The sequence below is a fragment of the Rhododendron vialii genome, chromosome 2a (assembly GCF_030253575.1).
Source record: "Rhododendron vialii isolate Sample 1 chromosome 2a, ASM3025357v1".
NCBI lineage: Eukaryota > Viridiplantae > Streptophyta > Magnoliopsida > Ericales > Ericaceae > Rhododendron > Rhododendron vialii.
In genome coordinates, this window is record NC_080558.1 from 21,080,516 (window position 1) to 21,098,329 (window position 17,814).

At 38.2% G+C, this 17,814-nt stretch overlaps 1 protein-coding gene and 1 long non-coding RNA gene across 3 annotated transcripts; one reads left to right on the forward strand and one right to left on the reverse strand.

The window, feature by feature from the left end:
• Nucleotides 1–2,634: 2,634 nt before the first annotated feature.
• Nucleotides 2,635–3,326, reverse strand: LOC131316352 (uncharacterized). Its single transcript, XR_009197075.1, has 3 exons — nucleotides 3,248–3,326; nucleotides 3,114–3,170; nucleotides 2,635–2,687 (listed from the first exon to the last, which is right to left on the reverse strand). It is a non-coding gene; the product is annotated as an uncharacterized LOC131316352 (long non-coding RNA).
• Nucleotides 3,327–12,428: 9,102 nt separating this feature from the next.
• On the forward strand, nucleotides 12,429–17,316 carry LOC131316535 (uncharacterized). Of its 2 annotated transcripts, none has more exons than XM_058345937.1 (3): nucleotides 12,429–12,660; nucleotides 12,746–12,903; nucleotides 16,680–17,316. In XM_058345937.1, exons 1-3 carry the CDS (start codon nucleotides 12,580–12,582, stop codon nucleotides 16,777–16,779), a joined length of 339 nt encoding a protein of 112 aa, XP_058201920.1. In that variant the 5' UTR covers nucleotides 12,429–12,579; the 3' UTR covers nucleotides 16,780–17,316. The 2 variants fall into 2 exon arrangements, with proteins under 2 accessions (XP_058201920.1, XP_058201921.1); XM_058345938.1 differs by having other exon boundaries at nucleotides 12,443–12,660; nucleotides 12,746–12,839; nucleotides 16,680–16,820.
• The last annotated feature ends 498 nt before the right edge of the window (nucleotides 17,317–17,814 follow it).

Below are 17,814 nucleotides of genomic sequence, written 5' to 3' on the forward strand. Positions count from 1 at the left end.
AAGTGCGAGAAGACTAATTTTTAAATGATGAATTTTGAGATATTATAATGATTGCATTTATTTTGGATAACTATATGCTTATAGTTTGTAATGGTAAATCTTTTGTAATGAAACTCTTTGTAAACCAACTTTTTTATAAAAAATATAGGAATGTCTCATTCAAGAGGTTCACTTCTAGCCTCTAAAACTTATGAGCCGACCCTGCTTCAATGTATTATGTGGTGATTTTAAACCCCACTCACTCATCCCCAACCCTCTAGGCGCGTTTTGGCGCCATGGATATACTCTGAAAGTGTCCAAGTATCCAAGGCCATGCGGAAACCCGTCACCAAGGCCGAAAAGTCATTGGAAGAAGCCTCAAAGAGTGCTCAGGACCTCAGAAGATCAAAGGTTGAAGAAGCAAAGAAAGTGGCAAAAATCTGCCAACAGCAACTTTGGTACCACTACTACTTAAAACTTGGTACCGATACTAACCTGGAAAAAAACTACAGATTTTATGCTCGATCTGATTTTAGTCTAGGGGCATTTTGGACTTTTGTAACTCAATTATTAGGGGGTATAAATAACTTTGAACCTCAGATTAGATTTATCCCTCACTTTACACTTTTTCTCTCTACCTCCCTCTTTAATTATAGTTCTCCTTTCCTCTTCAAAAGAACAAGGATTCCTAAGGGTTTGAGGCTTTTGTTCCTCATTAAATAACTAGTGTTTTGCCCGTGCCTACAGCACTACACACGTCGGATGGAATTGTCCTAGCTAGTGGCTCAAACACTATCGATTCATTAGTACTGTGTAATATGTGATCCTCTACATATCGATCGTAACTATAACTAAATCAACCCCTCCACCAATTTAGACCCCAATTAATACAATTCAACTACCAACGGATAAATTGAAATCGTAAGCCTTGTTGTAAAAAGAAAGAAATTATATGACTAACTAAAAGGTCCCAAAACTGAAACATGACTGACTAAAGACACTGGCATAATTGCATGCTAATTTCAGTTCCACTAAAGACATTGGCATAATTGCATGCTTCTACAGATCAGTTCCACAAAGAAGCCAACCTAAATTCATAACATGCAGCTCATCCAATGATAAATTTAGCTGTGGAACTGGAGAAAGGGAAGGTTCATATCCTTGGGCCTTGGCAAACACGGATAGAAATCACCTTAAGGAGGGAATCATTATAGAGCTACAGACTCCAAACACGCATTACCATGGAGGTCAAAACCTAAAAACAAAAGACCAAAATATTATAAGAAAAAAAAAATCACCAAACCACCACATAAGCAACCCACCGAAATGAATAAAATTCACCGATCCTCCTTACCAACTCAGGCCAAGAAACTGTAATAGCGTTAAAACCATCAAGGAAGAAGGATTCTTGCTAATAATTTGTGTGTTTCAAAGCGAACTTAGTCCCCATGCAACACCATTAAAAAAAAAAGTGCACGAAAGCCAAACAACAATATACAGTTCCATAGTATTAAGCAAAAGTTACAATGCAGAAAAAAGGTCTGAAGATTATTACTCAAAACAGCAGACCTGTCAACTTGTATATGCAAAAAATAGGCTTCTTTGAAGAATCTCTCCTAAAAAGTAACACGGCATCAATCACAACATCGAATGGCAATGGCTCAAAGCTTTCTGCCAAAAGATACATAAATTCATTCAACATCTCATCCAAGATTTATTTTACACACTTCTGAGTCCAATACATAGCCCTCAAAGAAATTGCAATTTTATTTTGCACTTATAATTCTAAAAACTTAAACATACACCCCAGTTAGCGCACGGTCTTCTTCACGTTCACTATCTAAGCCTAGCTGTAACAACATAAAAATTCAATCATAACAAAGTCTTGAATGTTTTAAATTACAATTAGATAGCACGTTACTCGCATACATAATGAGACCAAATACCCTATAGACAACAAAAAATAATTAGTAGCAAGGGATGTGATTAAGAACATAATTTGAACAACTGATAGAAGGAAATTTTTTTTTTTTTTTGCGTTAGCTTAAATCGAACTTTCTTACAATGACATGAGTGACCTTGATGTCTTTCGAGTTTCGAAGGAATCCAATTGTGTATTTTGAAGAGAGAGGGGGGTTTGATCAAATAATAAAAACCCCAATCGAGCACTGACCTGAGATGGTCGCTAGCAGCGTGTCCCCCGCCGTGTCTGTGTCCCCATTTTTTTAGATTAGAATTCTCGTGTCTCCGTGTCCATGTCTGTGTCTGTGTCCGTGTCCGTGTCCGTGCATCATAGTATCCTATTAACTTAGGTGGCCTGATCATTTCAGTCAAGTAATTCATTTGAACTTCCACCAAGAAAAATATGAAAGCTGCTAGTCATTGTTAATGATGCCACAATACTACAAAGGCAAAAAAACATGCACGTGCCTTAATTGTTCATCCAATGTCTACAACTTTGGCCGCAAAGTTTGCCATGATACCGCCCTTCATGCCCACTGCAGTATGATAGCTAGAAGTCTATACATTCTAATAAGAACATAGGAATCTTAAAGACGACCATGTTGGAAAATATAAATTGAAGAATTGAGAGTATTACCTTCTTGAAGGCACCCACTGCTCCTCATGCTCACGCTTTCTATAAAAATATAAATCTCTCGTTCACGTCGTAAGCATTGGGCTTTTGATCTAACATTATCATTAGGTGCCTACACGGTGGATGAAATAACGTTACATTATATCGAGTAAGATGTCTCTAAAAGTACAAAAATTTTAAATCAAATTTGGTATTTTAGGAAGTACCACAACTGATGATGTCTGAAAGGCATGTGAAACCATTGCTCGCTTTGGTGCAGTTGTAGGAATTTCTATAGACATGCCATCTTCTAGGCATGCACGTCGGCGACGACTTGGTGTTAAAGACGGAAAGAATGTGGGCTGCCTCGGTTGAATGCATTGGGCCTTTGATCTAACATTATCATTTGGTGCCTACACAGTGGATGAAATAACTTTAGATTTTATCAAGTAAGATGACAATAAAAGTTCAAAATTTTTTAATAGAGTTTAGACAATAAAAATTACTGGTCCCACAAAAAAGAGAATGAAAACTTGAAGGAATGTGTACAAAATCATACCACTTTAGGTGCAGCATTTTCTTTACCTCCACAAATTGGCTTTTCCTTTGCCTTTTCCTTAAGAAAAGAATAAGATTAACAATATTCCAGAATATATGTTCTAACAAACATCAAGATGTAATTAATAGGCATACCCCATGCATGCGAATCTGATTAAATTCTCGCTCATCACGGATCACTACGCCAACATTCTTTTCTCGAAGAAATGTAACCTATACATACATATATGCAACAGTAAAATGAAGAACAATGATCAATAGGTAGATGAAAAATGAAGAACAATGATCAATAGGTAGATGACAGTAAAATGAAGAACAATGATCAATAGGTAGATGAAAAATGAAGAACAATGATCAATAGGTAGATGAAAAATGAAGAAATGAAGAATAGTGATCAATTGAAAATGAAAAATGGAGAGTTAAAGTTTACAGTCTTCTCCAAATCACCATCCAGCATTAATTTCTTTCCCTTGGCTACATAGATGGCCTTTCCTTTCCCTTTAGAAAGTTCCATTGCTCCTGGAACACAAAACGACAGTTAGGGTAAAATTGTTTTCACTGGAACACAGCCTCAAAAAAAACTCATAGAGGTGGGAACCTAAAAACCAAAGGAAACAGGTTTCGATGTTAGAAACCATATGCTCTAATGGGCATTATATTCAAGATTCCAAGAAGCGCTGGTAATCAGAGTGGCGAAAGAAGTGAAATTTCTCCGAAGTGGTTCAAAGAAAAAAGTGAAACTTCACCGATGTGGTTCGAATGGACTCGGCGACCGAATTTTTTCTAGAAGCACTGGTAATCGGTTCGACGCAAACCTATTCGCAAATCAGATAACTACTTCTACATAGCCAACCCAAGTTAAAAATACCGAAATCAGATAACTACCTCACTGCCTTTTACATTTCTCTTGATTTCTTGATTTCTAAAGTGTTAACAACTGTTTTTGTGAACTGGGTGCTAAATGGAGTAAAATGGGAGGAGGACATGGCGTGGGACGGTGTTAACTCATCTTATTTTGAGAGATTTCTGAAAGGATTTCGTGTTGAACTATGGCTTTACAGGCAGATTTTCTTTTGGCAGGACCAAAACCGAAAAGGGTTCTTGTTTTCGGGTTCACATCAAGTACACCTGGTAGAGGCAAAGCTAATATTCACTCAGTAAGGCTAGTCTTTACAAAGTCAAAACTTCCAGCGAACTAAAGCATATCAACATTTGACAACTATCAAGGCCAAAGAGAATGAAAATAAAATCAACTCTAACCACTTCAATTTCGTAGTACAATGTCGTGTGGCTAAATGGAGATATCCCCACGAAACAGAATTCCCCACGAAACAGAATTGACAAAAAAAATGGTCCGGATTCTCTCTGTTCTTTCGTAAGTAGTAGTATTTAATCGATCAATGCCAAAAAATTGGACCGGCAATCAATTGAGCAAGAAACCTATTCCTACAAACTACTTCACTGCCATTTAGCATTGGGTAGCATTTTAACAAACACATGGTGGGCAACAAAAAATACCTCCACAGCTGCTGCAGTGTACAGCTCCAATGGTGGCTGCAACCTCCTTCTCTGCCTCTCAAAGGTAAAGCCTTCCCAGTCAAAAACAATCAAGCGGTCTCTATGCCCGCAATTAAACCACCGACAACGATCGAGGAGGAGTGTTATGGAGGAAGTAAAGTCATTGACGGTGGACGGTGGTTACTCCACAGAGAGAGAGAGAGAGAGAGAGAGAGAGAGAGAGAGAGAGAGTGTGTGTGTGTGTCCTCAGCTTACTCCACAGAGCGAGAGAGAGAGCGAGAGTTGAATTTTGAATTTAAGCAACCTACGGCTGTGAAGAGAACCCGGACAATGACAACAGAACAACAGAGGGCATTTTTGCAATTTAGAAAAAAATGATGGAACTTCAATAGAGTTGGAAGAATAACTCTCAACCATTGGATAAAATCAATCACAACCCTTGGATTAACTTGTGTGGAGGCCCACACCATTCTCTTTTATTAGGTAGATTGGTATATTGTTGACTATACCAGTTACAGTTGCATTGGGGAAAATAAGCTTTTCAAAGTTAAAATTGATCAAAAATTATTGTCGATCAACCATATCTCAAGAAAGATTAAATGGATTGGCTATATTATCCATCGTGAAAGAGTTGGTGAAAAAATTTGACTATGAAGACTTAATTAGTACATTTGCAGCAAAAAGTGCGAGAAAACTACAAGAAACAAGCCAAATAGGGAGATGGTCAGAGCAGAGACCAAAACAAACAACAAAATGAAAAACATCAGACCCTCCCAAATGGAATGCAAAAGCTACTAAACATGAGGATCGATAGAGAACATCAATTCCCCAAGCACCTACAAACAAAACCATTAGAGAATCATGAGCTGAAAAAGGATACTAGTGAAGGACCCGACGTCGCGATGCACGGTACACATGAGGATTGTTGCAACTGTCCTCAATGGTATGCTCTCGTTTACGCTTATGCCGTGCGAATTTTCGGAAGAACTAAACCCAATGGGCCTCATCAAGATCCATGACCCTTGATTTGGGAAAATGATAGTCCAGAACGTGTTTTTGATAATTAATATCCGTCAAGGACATGCTGAGAACATTTATTAATGCTAAAAATATCCTTAACGGGTATTAATTATCAAACACGTCATTGGTCATCATTTTCCCCCTTGATTTTCACCTATGAGCCCGGCGTTTGCTTGGACCAGTCAAGTGACGCCCATGCTCTCCCGAAAAGCCTGGATTCGCGTAGACCCTAGTATGCCTGCAGTTAGATTTCGAATTCATGCTACATTTCTTGTCTTCAATATTATTTAGTACAGTAAAACTTATTTTTCATAATTTTTCTTAACTTTTCGTCATAATTTTTAAAGTTAACCGTAGGTCTCCACAAGAGAAGTCCAAAAAGTATGAAAATGTGGACCGAAGTTGAAAAATGTTAATATAAAATGACACTATAGACAAAAAAAAAATTCAACTTTCGTCTTTAGTGATTTTTTTTTTTTTTTTGGCTTTTGACAATAAGTTTTTACTTTTTACTTTTTACACTCTTCTCGTCGAGATGGATGTTTAATCCAAAAAACTAAAATGTGAATCCAACAAAAATTCAGAATAAACGAACAAAATTACCGAAATAAAAGTAGCAAAAATATAGAATGAACTCACCGAATCCGATCGGTTGACAAGCCAGTAAAACTAGATATTTGTGTTTCTTTACCTCCTTTATTATTTATTTAAGGTTTTGAGTTGACTCGTGATCAGCTATCACATGCATGCTCAAAGTCGTGTGTTTTATTGAAATTCCGAAGTACTAAAAGAAAAATGTCGTGTGTTTTGTTCACCAGCATACAAGGGAGTAGGCATCACTGTCCTTTGTATTAGATAAAATATTGAGACCTAATGGGGTGGTTCGTGAGAATGATTTTGTTCGACCAAAATGAGATGAAGGGTAATTAATGTTCACGGTGAACAAAATCATTCTCGGTGGTTCGTTTATAAAAGTCATTTCCATTATTGTCCCATTAGAAGATAAAATAATTTTCGATCACTTACAACTCGTAAAGTGCATCCATCACATATTTCAACTGTTGAAATTCGTTTTAAGATTCTCTCTCTCTTCAAATTTGAGGCTCGAAGAATATATGGTACAAATCAAATCATATTAATCACATAGAGCTACATTTCCGTATTTTAAGAGTTTAACATCAAACTACACCGACGACTACCATATCACACATGAAGAAATGTTGTCACGCCTTGTAAACACCACATTATTCTGAAAGAACAAATTATATTAGGGAATGGATCGATGTTTAATTTCCTACCGTGTCCCTATTTGATGGACCTGATCACACTTATATAAGCATATACACGTACACACTTAAATCCCATATAACATAGATTTCCATTTACAAGATCATCAAATTGGTTCGTTGCTAGTTACATGGGAAATTTTGAGAGAAACCACATAGCTAGTATTTAATAACTGGTCATATTCCCCCCTGCAGATAACAATCGTAGTAGGACAGACCGCGATGGTGACAGGGTATGTGGTTCTTCTTGAAAACTCTGAGGCTGATCAACCTGTGCCTTTGAGCCAGCGTTCTTCGGCTGCCCTCGGACCGTCCCACCATCGTCTCCTCAGCTTTGACGACGCGATCCCCAACTTGGTCGACGTTACACGCAGCAGAGCCATGCGAAAGCATTAATGGACTGTGCTGAGAATCAGCTGCAACACCTCCACCGTAAACTGCCGATGGCTCCACCATCACGGCCATCGCCAGGAGGAGGGTCATCCAGAACCGGAAATCCATTTCACAAGGTTGGATAGGGGGGTGATGGAGAGAGAGGGAGATTTTTTTTTTATGTTGTTTTTCTGGTCAAATGACATAATTTCCGTCGAAAGGAAGAGATAGGAGAGAGGATGAGAGTGAAAGTCGGATGTGAGGATTGGTGGTTGCCGTTTTGTTTGATTTTTGGGCTATTTAGGAAGCACAACTTTTTTCTCCTCTTTAGGAGGGTCTTTTGGGATTTTTAACTTTTATTTTACTCAATGTTTTATCTTTAATTACCAGGCTCTTACACTCTCCTTTTTACTCCCAATCGGTACGAGAGATTATTACATCATGTATGAAGTACAAATCACAGAAGACTACATCCATTGTGTGAGACTCCAAGAGATAACTAAGCCCAATAACAGAACCAACAATATAAATAAGCTTATCAAGACCTGTAACGACCTACACTAGCTAACTTACTAACCATTCGCCTAACCACGTGACTCAGAAGGTTAACCTCAAGTTATACAGTAGCTGGCCGGCCTTACATTATATACCATTCACTACTTCCTCAAAGTAGCCTATGTGGGATCTAACAATCTCTCCCACTTGGACCGCAACGTTCCCGTTGCGCCCTTTTTTCTCCATTTTCATTACATCCACAAAATTGCCAAAACATAATGTATTTAGTAAAAATAAAATTACAAAAAATAAATCCAAACTTCCATAAATAGAGGTGTCCACCAAATACTTAGAAAACAACTTGTATTCAAATTCCTAAAACGCAAAATAACAACACGTCCAACCATGAGAGGGAAATAAAAAAAAAAATCCAAGCTTGATAAAAACCCGTAGACTGCAAAATACTAAAAAGTTCAACCTCGACAAATGGATAACCTAAAAACATCCAAGCATGTCCACAGCCAAAATCCAACTTTAATCTTCATAGTCAATAACCAAAAGTAGAACTGCGGGATACTCCATTAAGCGTCGATCTGTAAAAAAAGAAAAAGAAAAGAACAATCCACCATTAGTATTTATGAACTCGTGTATCTCATTGCTCAAAGCATGAACATATGTAGATACTAACTAACTACAAGCCAAAACGAAAAACTATCTTGACATTGTGCCTCTTAATGCTAAAAAAGCTAATTGAGTCCATCTTATGGGCATGAACTCAATTAAGAAAAAAATAACTGTAACGTTAGAGCCACGCAATTTACAACATGGTTTTAGCTTACAACACGGATAATGCAGCTAGAAAACAGTTATACTAGAATTTCCTTAACTGGATCAGAAAGAACTAAATTTATGGGCAAAAAAAAAAAGTTGAACTTCTAATTTCCAACCTATGAGTAATGAGCAGTAGGGGCTGAGAATATACATGAGACACACACAAATACATATCAAGTAAGAAAAAAATGCAACTCTCGGGAGACCAATTGGTGCATTGGTCATTTTCTAAGGTCAAGAAACAAACACATAAAAAGCATTTTTTCGATGGATTCAATTAAGAAAGAAATAACTCGTAAGGTTTTGTTGTTTTTGATGAGTACTGCACTTCTTTATAGCTCAAACAAAGAACAAGCAAACCAAGGAGATGGCTTTGGCATATACAAATGAAACTAAAAAAAAAATCAATGACACTACTGTTCATAAGCAAAAACCATCATACCCTATACAGGAGCCAGAACGAAAAATTACAATCTCCAACTACAAAACATGGTAAATACTAACTAATTAGAAGCCAGAACGAAAAATTATCTTGACATAATTATGCATACAGAAATAACTATAAGATTAGAGCCACACAACTTACAACACGTATAATGCAGCAGTAAAAAAGAAGTATGTAGTATATGTTGATGGCAGTATGTATAATGTATTGGAAGTTCACAAAACATGCATATTCCATTTGAGCAGAATACGGTGAGGCCAACAATGCTCTAGTAATGACATGAACCAAGTGTGCACTTGGTTAGCCAAAAGGTTCATCTGAACTTCACATAGCAGGGGAAGAATACATCTACTATAACATAAATGAAACCAAAAAGATCCTCTAATGCTTTATCAGTCAGCTTAATGGAAACATAATACAGACAAAGAATCAATTAACCCATGTGGATGACTTATGAGGCCACCGTCAAACACTAGCAGCTCAAATTGGACAATCTGTATTTGTTTATGATAACTCTTACGAGGCTCACTGGTCAAGTAGCTTTGTCTTTTCCACATTGAATATAACAAGAAACCAATCAATGGATAAACACAACTTTGATTGCATACTTTATCACAAAAATGACACCAACAGCATTTTAAAAATCCAAAAGCATGTGTGAAATGCATTTTTACAATATGATTCCCTCTTCTGCTCATGACCCACTTCTAAAAGTAGTAGTAGGGTTAGTCTTCTGTAGAAATAACCATAAGATTTGAAACGATCTTGTTAATGAAAAACTAATATGGTAGCCACATAATGCTGACCTAATTTTGAGTATACGACAAACATTAAATCTGCTTCTAAGACAATGATCCCTGAACCTATACGAATGCATATTGGTATTTCTAATCAACATATTGCCATTTCCCAAAGTCTAGAGTTCATTTCACTAGGCAATATGCAACAAAAGTAATTATTCCTCATACTCTACTTTTGTGTACTAGAAGGAAAGAGTCAGTCATTTTTGCAGGGGCGAAGGGACACATATGCACCCCCGAAACAGGGGAGAGAGGGGTCATTTTAACTTGTATGGGTATTTTTTGGTTTGGTAAACCACCCCTTCTTGGTTCAACTTTAAACAAGTTTTGACACTCTTTTTTGACTGCCCAAATACAGCCCAAATAAGAAGTTACAAGTTACAGCTTCTTTTACCCATTATATAGGTAGAGAGTGGAACCTCATGGTTTTCCTTACATTCAATTCTATAAGGACAACAAAAGAGGGGGGGGGGGGGGGGTGGGGGGGAAGAGAGGGAGAGAGAGAGATGCATTTACCAGCAACATGTAAATCCCGACCAAATTACTTAGTCGGGAAATCTATTTGATTTATTGGTTATTTAAATTGGTGAAAAATGCATATATTGCCGACTAAATTTATTATTAGTCGGCAAAAAGCTAACACTAGTGACTAAAGAATGTTTAGTTAGAAAATATGAAAATATTTACCGACTATGTTATATTTAGTCGGTAATTGGTAAAAAATTGCCGACTAAATTTATTTTATTTTAGTCGGGAAATTTAGTCGGAAATTGTATAATTTGTTGTAGTGCCAACATTTTTCAGTTGGTGCAAGCTCTGATACCACCTGTAACGACCCGCGCCAACTAACATGCTAACCATTCGCCTAATTACGTGGCTCAAAAGACTAATCACAAGTTATACAATAGTTCGTCGGCCTTACATTATATACCATTCACTACTTCCTCAAGTAGCCGATGTGGGATCTAACAAGACCACAGTCACTAAAAACCGATCACTCAACTACAAGTCCCATTTAGGGGAGAAATAACTCCAATAAATACAAAGGAAAGAACACCCACAAGCTGGTGAGAAGACTCAAACTCCTGACCTCCTAGTGAGATACAAAAGTCTTGCCCAACTGAGTTAGCTCTCAGCTCTTACGCTATTTAGTTTCTTTAAATATTGAAGTTTATATTATCATCCTCTTGCTTGATCAAATAAACGTTTGTTGGAAGATAAAATTGTCCCATGTAAAGGCCCCCCACCGCATATGGTGGGATTGATCTCCTAGATAAGTTAGTTCAGTTGACTGGATAGTGAACACCGAGTAATAAAAATAAAAAAAAAACTTATCTCCAATTTAAAGAAAGCTTAGAAAGTTGTGTACGTACCAATCAGAAATCCATCTTAGGAGTCCGATTGACAGCTATTTTAAAGGTTGAAATTTAATTCCGGTGGAGTGCACCGGGTAGCACTATTCTTCCGTCGTGCATTAGCAGCCAGCCCTCCGTCCGACAGGTTTATATATTTTGGACTGAATTTATGGTGAATGATTCATTTGCCTATGAACTCTGAAAGTGGTTCTTATTCTCCAACACAACAAATTTGCTGAATTACTATTTGATTAGGATGAGAGTTTTTGTTCCTTCTCTACAGCTGATTGCTATATCAGCTAAACAATATCCGAAGTTCATTCTTGAGCTGTGGACTTGCCCAACAACTAATTGGAGATCCAAACCGACTGATCATCTCAACAGATGAGTTGTGGTTAGGGGTGAAATTCCATGGCACATATGATGATCAGTTGGTGTGCTTGTGTTCCATTTTGATCTTAGTCTCTATTTGGCATTTTGTGGTTGCTATTTGTTTTCTAATTTTCTGTTGAAGAGATATTCCAATTGAAGCACATATAGAAAATTAACTTTGTTCTTACAAATACTTTGAGGAACTTATTCTGTCCCCCATGGACATTTTATTATGATGGGAGTATCAAAAATAGTAGTAAAAGAGTATCAAAAGAGGGTATAATTTAGTGCACTTTTGTATACTATAGCTTTTTAATTTATCTATTTGAGATAAATAAAAAAATTGCGTTATTCATTTAATTTTTCATTTATGAAGATTGCAAAAATTCTAGTGAAGACCAAAAAAGAAAATCTGTTTGGTGCAGATGAAAAGGAAAAAGGACAAGGGAAAAAAAATCAAGCATATCAAAATAATAAAAAAAAGGCATTTCTAGTTGGGCCGGATAATCGGATCTTTAGCCTGCTCGAACTATCCACTTTTTCTCGTTCTGGGCCAGTAAGAATGGCCTACTCTCAAGTCTCGACCAGAGGTCTCAAACAGGCCGGCCCAGTCCGTTTACATAATAGTGTTGTGCCTTTTTTTAATCGTATAGTGCCGTGCCAGTGTATTGGTCCATCTAGTTTCATGCCTACTATAACAGTCTGTTTATATAATTGTGCCGTATTTTAATTGTGTTGTGACATGTCTGTATCGGCCCATCTACCGAGTTTGTTGGAAAAAAAAAATGATGTCATTTCATTTCGTCTAAAACCATGCCAACTTTGTACCGTGTCGAACCAGTCTAAGCCCGTGCGAGTCCACCGGTTTGATACCTTCTCAACTCTGTCCTAAAATTTGTTTGACCTCTCTCTCTCTCTCTCTCTCTCTCTCTCCGCATAACCAGGAGTTGCAGATCCCCCAAACCAAATCCTCATGGAGAACAATCAATCTGATCCAGAAGACGTATCATCAGCAAAAGCAGTCTTACTTGGAGCCCTAGCACCTGGTGTTAACGTCTGTAGAATTCTTTCAACTACCGATTACGACTATCTGATATGCCCAATAACTAAGTACTGATCCTCTGCTGTTTTGATATCAGGGTCCGACTTGGAATACCCTGAAAGTTGCGTTCTTGATGTTGGGTCTGTGTCTAGCAGCTATGCTTGGATTGGCATTTTCTTCCAGTGATACTGGTTTGATACTTCATGTCACATTGCTTGTTCTAATTACTGGGACTCTCTTCATTCTTCTCACCAGGTACCTTTTGATTTTCAGTAAAGTCAACTGTATTTGGCTTATATTTGTGGGTCGTGGTCAAGTTGAATATGGGTGTTTGTTGGTTATTACCATGAATAAACTTGTGTACCTTTATGTATTGAATGTTTACGAACTTGCGTAGAATAGATCTGAATTAGGGTTGCCCTATTGCTGGGGAAACCTATTCTTATTTTCGGTAGAATAGTTATCTTTGCGTAATCGGTTTACATTTTTTGTTGTAAGTGAACTTGTGTATCAAAACACCTGTAAACAGAAACATGCGTAAGTAGCTGCATTCAACACGCGAATGGTGCATTTCAAAAAATGGTACACCTTCGTTCCGTAACCATGAATGTAGTAATCCATATCGTTCCCCTAAGTTTTTCCGAAACTGAAACATTGTAAGTTAGAAGTTTAGAGATACCAGAGTCTTAGTAGAGTTTTGGAAGGACAAAGAATGGGGAAAAAATCATTACTATGCTCGTGGACTTGTGTTGGCCATTGGGAATAATATAGAAACTAAGAAAGCGATATCATTTTGCTGAATGATCATGGCTTAGAACTTAGAAGAGGGCCAAGAGGCACATCTTAAAACGGTGATCTATGTAAGCCTAGCCCTTAGTTACCACGATTTAGGACGCGGTGCAGCTGTTCACGTTTTTGCTCCTTTTATAAAAAGATCCGAGTTCCAGACAACACATGGTGGCCTCTTGAGAGGGTAATGCTGATTTTATCTGCCTAATTCGTGGGAATTGATAAATTTTATGGCTAAAATGAATGAATTTTGTCTATTTAAACCAAGCTTGCCGTGACAATAGGCAATAGGTCCTTATCGCTGCTCTCTTACAAGGGACACACCACCTTGTGCGAGGGTGGATTGCATGTCTAAATTCTAATGGAGGCATAAGTGCTCAATTCAGGATGAAGTGGTAACAATAAAATCTAGTGGGTCGATATCATTGGCCATTTGGACTCGGTTGTTTGGGGTAACAATATTCCAAGTCCAACAAATGGAATCCAAACCTTTTTCCCCTAAATAGGAGTATGGACTTAAATATGCATAAGGTGTTCTCTGACTAGAAAAGGGAAAATAGCAGTAAGCGAGTAAGTTGCTGAGAGTCTGAGACTATGCTTGAGAAGGCTGGAATCTAAGTTTTTCGTTTCTTTGACTACTAGGGCATGGAGTTTCCAAGTTGGAGTACAGAGGCGCAACACATGGGATGATAGATGGTCAATTAACTCCATGTTAAGAAGTTATTGTTCCGTGGTCTTCGACCATAGCTTCAGGTTTGGTCTCATCCACCAATGCTTTCCCACGATGGATAACATAGAACCCGATGTCTCACGTGTTAACCTCATCAGGGGGGCTTGTTGCTTCCCTAGTAGATAGGTGAGTCCAAAGTAGGGGGAAGACATTAAATGACTGGGACAAAAGTTAAACGTGGTGGTCCTAGATTATTGAACTTTTTTCTACCTTAAGGAACATAAAAGTTCAAGTGAGGGGAAAGTTGGAAGCAATGATAGTCAAGAACAGCATGAACCAATGACCAACCCAACATTTGTCGTAAGGAGGGGAAATTGCTATTGTACGTTGACTGTCTCGCCTCATTCCCCATACAGTTATGCAGTTATGCTCAAGAGTCATTTAGTACTCATTCGGGGATGGGTATATGCACATTGGCAAATATATCGATATTGCCTGTTGGTCAAGTTGAAGAGAAACGGTTGGTGTGGTATCTTCAATGTGCCTTCTCTAGAAATGGGTGAGAAGAGGGCTTCCCTAACCCCTCTTGGGCGGGATAGGGCCTTGTCTGTTTCTGCTTTTCGGCATTGGTCACTTAAGGGCAACAGTTGGATTGGAGTGTTACAACATACCACTGTACTTGGGTCCTATTCCAATGCAAAGTTGCAAACACTCATGAGTTGATCCCTAGTTGGTCCACATGTAATAGTTCAAGTGATTTGCAAGTAATTTCCTTGTTGGACTGCATGGCCCCTTTCTTAATTTCCTCAGTGCCGGTTTAATTTGGATCAAGACGTTGGAGCTTTTGGAGTCCATTGAATCGAAGGGGTACGGAGTACTATGTCAAGAGGTGGAGTTAGGTGTCTGAAAGGGTTTGTGGGTAATTCCTAACTTGTTATCTCTTGTAAACCTTTTTGCCTTATTGGAAAATGGTAGGATTAGGCCGTGGTTTTATGCTTAGGGTATTTAGACCCTAAGTAGTTTCCACGCAATTCTCGTGTCTTGTCTCTCTGGTTTATTATTTACATTATAACTTGCTATTGAATTATTAGTATGGAGTTTCAGTTATTTCAGATTTCGTATAGAAGGAGTGGCTACTTAATAGTTAAGATAATGTTGGGACCTGTCCACCTAATAGGGTTGGAGGAAAAGGTTTTTACGACGAGTACTACATGGGGCATATCTGAAAAAGGGCCTTCTATACACGATAGGGTCTTTGATAGATGCAGATAGAAAAACCTGACTAAATACCGCCAGAAGCCCACAGCAGGTCTACTCCTAGCAAGGTAGTGTAGAAGGGATTGGTGGTTTGAACCTCCCTTATTAACTACATCACTTTCAGTATCTGCACTCTTATTATCCTCCTCCAATCTGAATCCCCGCTGTATATACATTCTACTATATAGTGAAGTAAGCATTTCCCACCCGAAATTGACAATGTATCCCCAAATTGTTCTCCCATGGTCCCACCTATCGGCTTAAGCTTTTGGGGTGGATCAGCCGTTTCTACAAAGAGTGTTAACTGGCAAAAACCATGCAATGAGGGTTGATTCCCTGTGGCTGGTCCGAGTGTCCAACCCTAGTCACGTCAAGGAAATGAATTCAGATATGTACTTTGGTATTCTAAACATGCCTAATAAAACTGATGTAGGACTGCTCTTGTAGTCTTGTTAAAATAGGTTGTGATTGAAGAAACATTAGCTCCTTTCTGGACATGTTAAGGATGAACAGTGATTCTCATTTTTAAGGTTCCAAATACAAGAAACTTGTATTCTCGGGGTTTTGCATCCCCAAACACAGTCCGGATGTCTGACCCAATTATTATATACCATGCTTTGCTTCCATTCTTTTCCATTAGCATTTTTGGGAACTTGTATTAGTTTTGGACTGTCCTGATGATGCACCTAGCGGCTCTTCTCTTTTCCTAAAAATGGTGATGATCCAAAATTCTAGCTTATGCTCGCAGTAAATGTGCTGCCTTATCATCCCACTCTTACCCTTTAGGCCTTTAATTACTCATTTGCATATTCTTCTTCTTCGAGTTACATTTCATCCGATGATACAAGGGAGACTGGGAGAGTGATACCTTTAATTACCTTTTGGGATTGCATCTTGGATTTTCTAAAATGACTTCTTGGAGGCATTAAATGGGTTTGGCCTAAGAAATGAAGGTTTATATGTGTGGAGTTTTCTTTTTTCCCTTTTATGTCTTTTCCTTTGACCTTTCAAGGCTGCGAAAGGGCATAAAAAGGCTTTACCGCCTCCTCATAGCTTCTCTCATGCAACCATTCACCTGCCGAAATGATGTCAAAACTTTGACTATGCTATTGTAGTCCCAGGACTCATTCAGGATTACAACTTGGGTGTGTGGGCTCTTATACTTTGTGTGGTGCGAACCATATAATTTGCTATTATCTTAGAAACTTTTAATATGATATGCAGTTTTTTTTAAAATTCTGCGGTGCAGTCGCCCCCCACCGCCCCCGATCCATCACGGTTTAGCTTATGGGTTGTGATTTGAATTTTAATGCAGGTTTCTTGCAGAGACTGGCCTGGTTTCTGTTGAACATCAGATGCAGGAAATGGGTTTGGCCCCAAAAGACTCGGCCGTGATCGATAAAAAGAGCAGTTGAAGATCCGGAAATGTAAACAGTAATACAGATGGCGATGAAAAGAGGCCCAGTTACAGCATCCTAAAATTAGATGATGGTTATGGTCCGCGGTCGGCATGTCCCATAACAGAAATCAAGAAACAATTCGAAGCGATTTGCAGATCATTGCATTTCCTCCGATCTCCACAATAGGTTCTTCATCAGAGCAGCTGAGCAGTAACATCTTTCGAGCACTCTTTTGCTTACTTCTCCTCCGGTTTGCCATTTTTGGGCTTACTGAAGCAGAAACAAGAGTAGGTTGGAACATAAACAATCATGGGCATGATTCACCGAATGCTGTATATTGTTTCTCGAGTGCTCTTTTAAGGGGTGAGGGGGAAGAGGCGAGAGTTGAACTCCCAACCTCAAGAGGCAGGCCGGGGCTACGAGAAGCTTTTTTTTCCCTGTTCGTTTTCCCTGTTCGTTTTTCCTATATGTGTTCTTACTCTCAGGATTCCATTCATCCTGACCCTTACAGATAGAAGATGCTCAACTTATTTATCCAGCCCATGTCCTCAACTAATGCCTAAGGCATGTTGTCGACCGTCCCAAATATTACATGTATTACCAAGCTTAAGTCCTTACCAAAGCGGGCCCCTGACCGGGGTAAGCCCCACAAGCACTTGGGCTCGGGCAACCCTATGGGGCAAACAAATATAAAGTATCACAAAAAAAAAAAAACTATAAGTCCAACCCAAAATATATGTATATGTATACTAGTAATGACCCGTGTCAAACAAATATAAAGTACCAAAAAAAATAAAAAAACTATAAGTCCAACCCAAAATATATGTATATATAGTAACAAATATAAAGTACCAAAAAAAATAAAAAAACTATAAGTCCAACCCAAAATATATGTATATATATACTAGTAAATGACCCGTGTCAATGGCACTACCTACAAAATTAGTGGTACAATTCTTTAGACTATGACAAATTCTTCCCAAAAAATCTAAATTAGAACTATTGAACCTGCTTGTAGCACTCCGGTCAGGCTCAATCCATAATCCATAT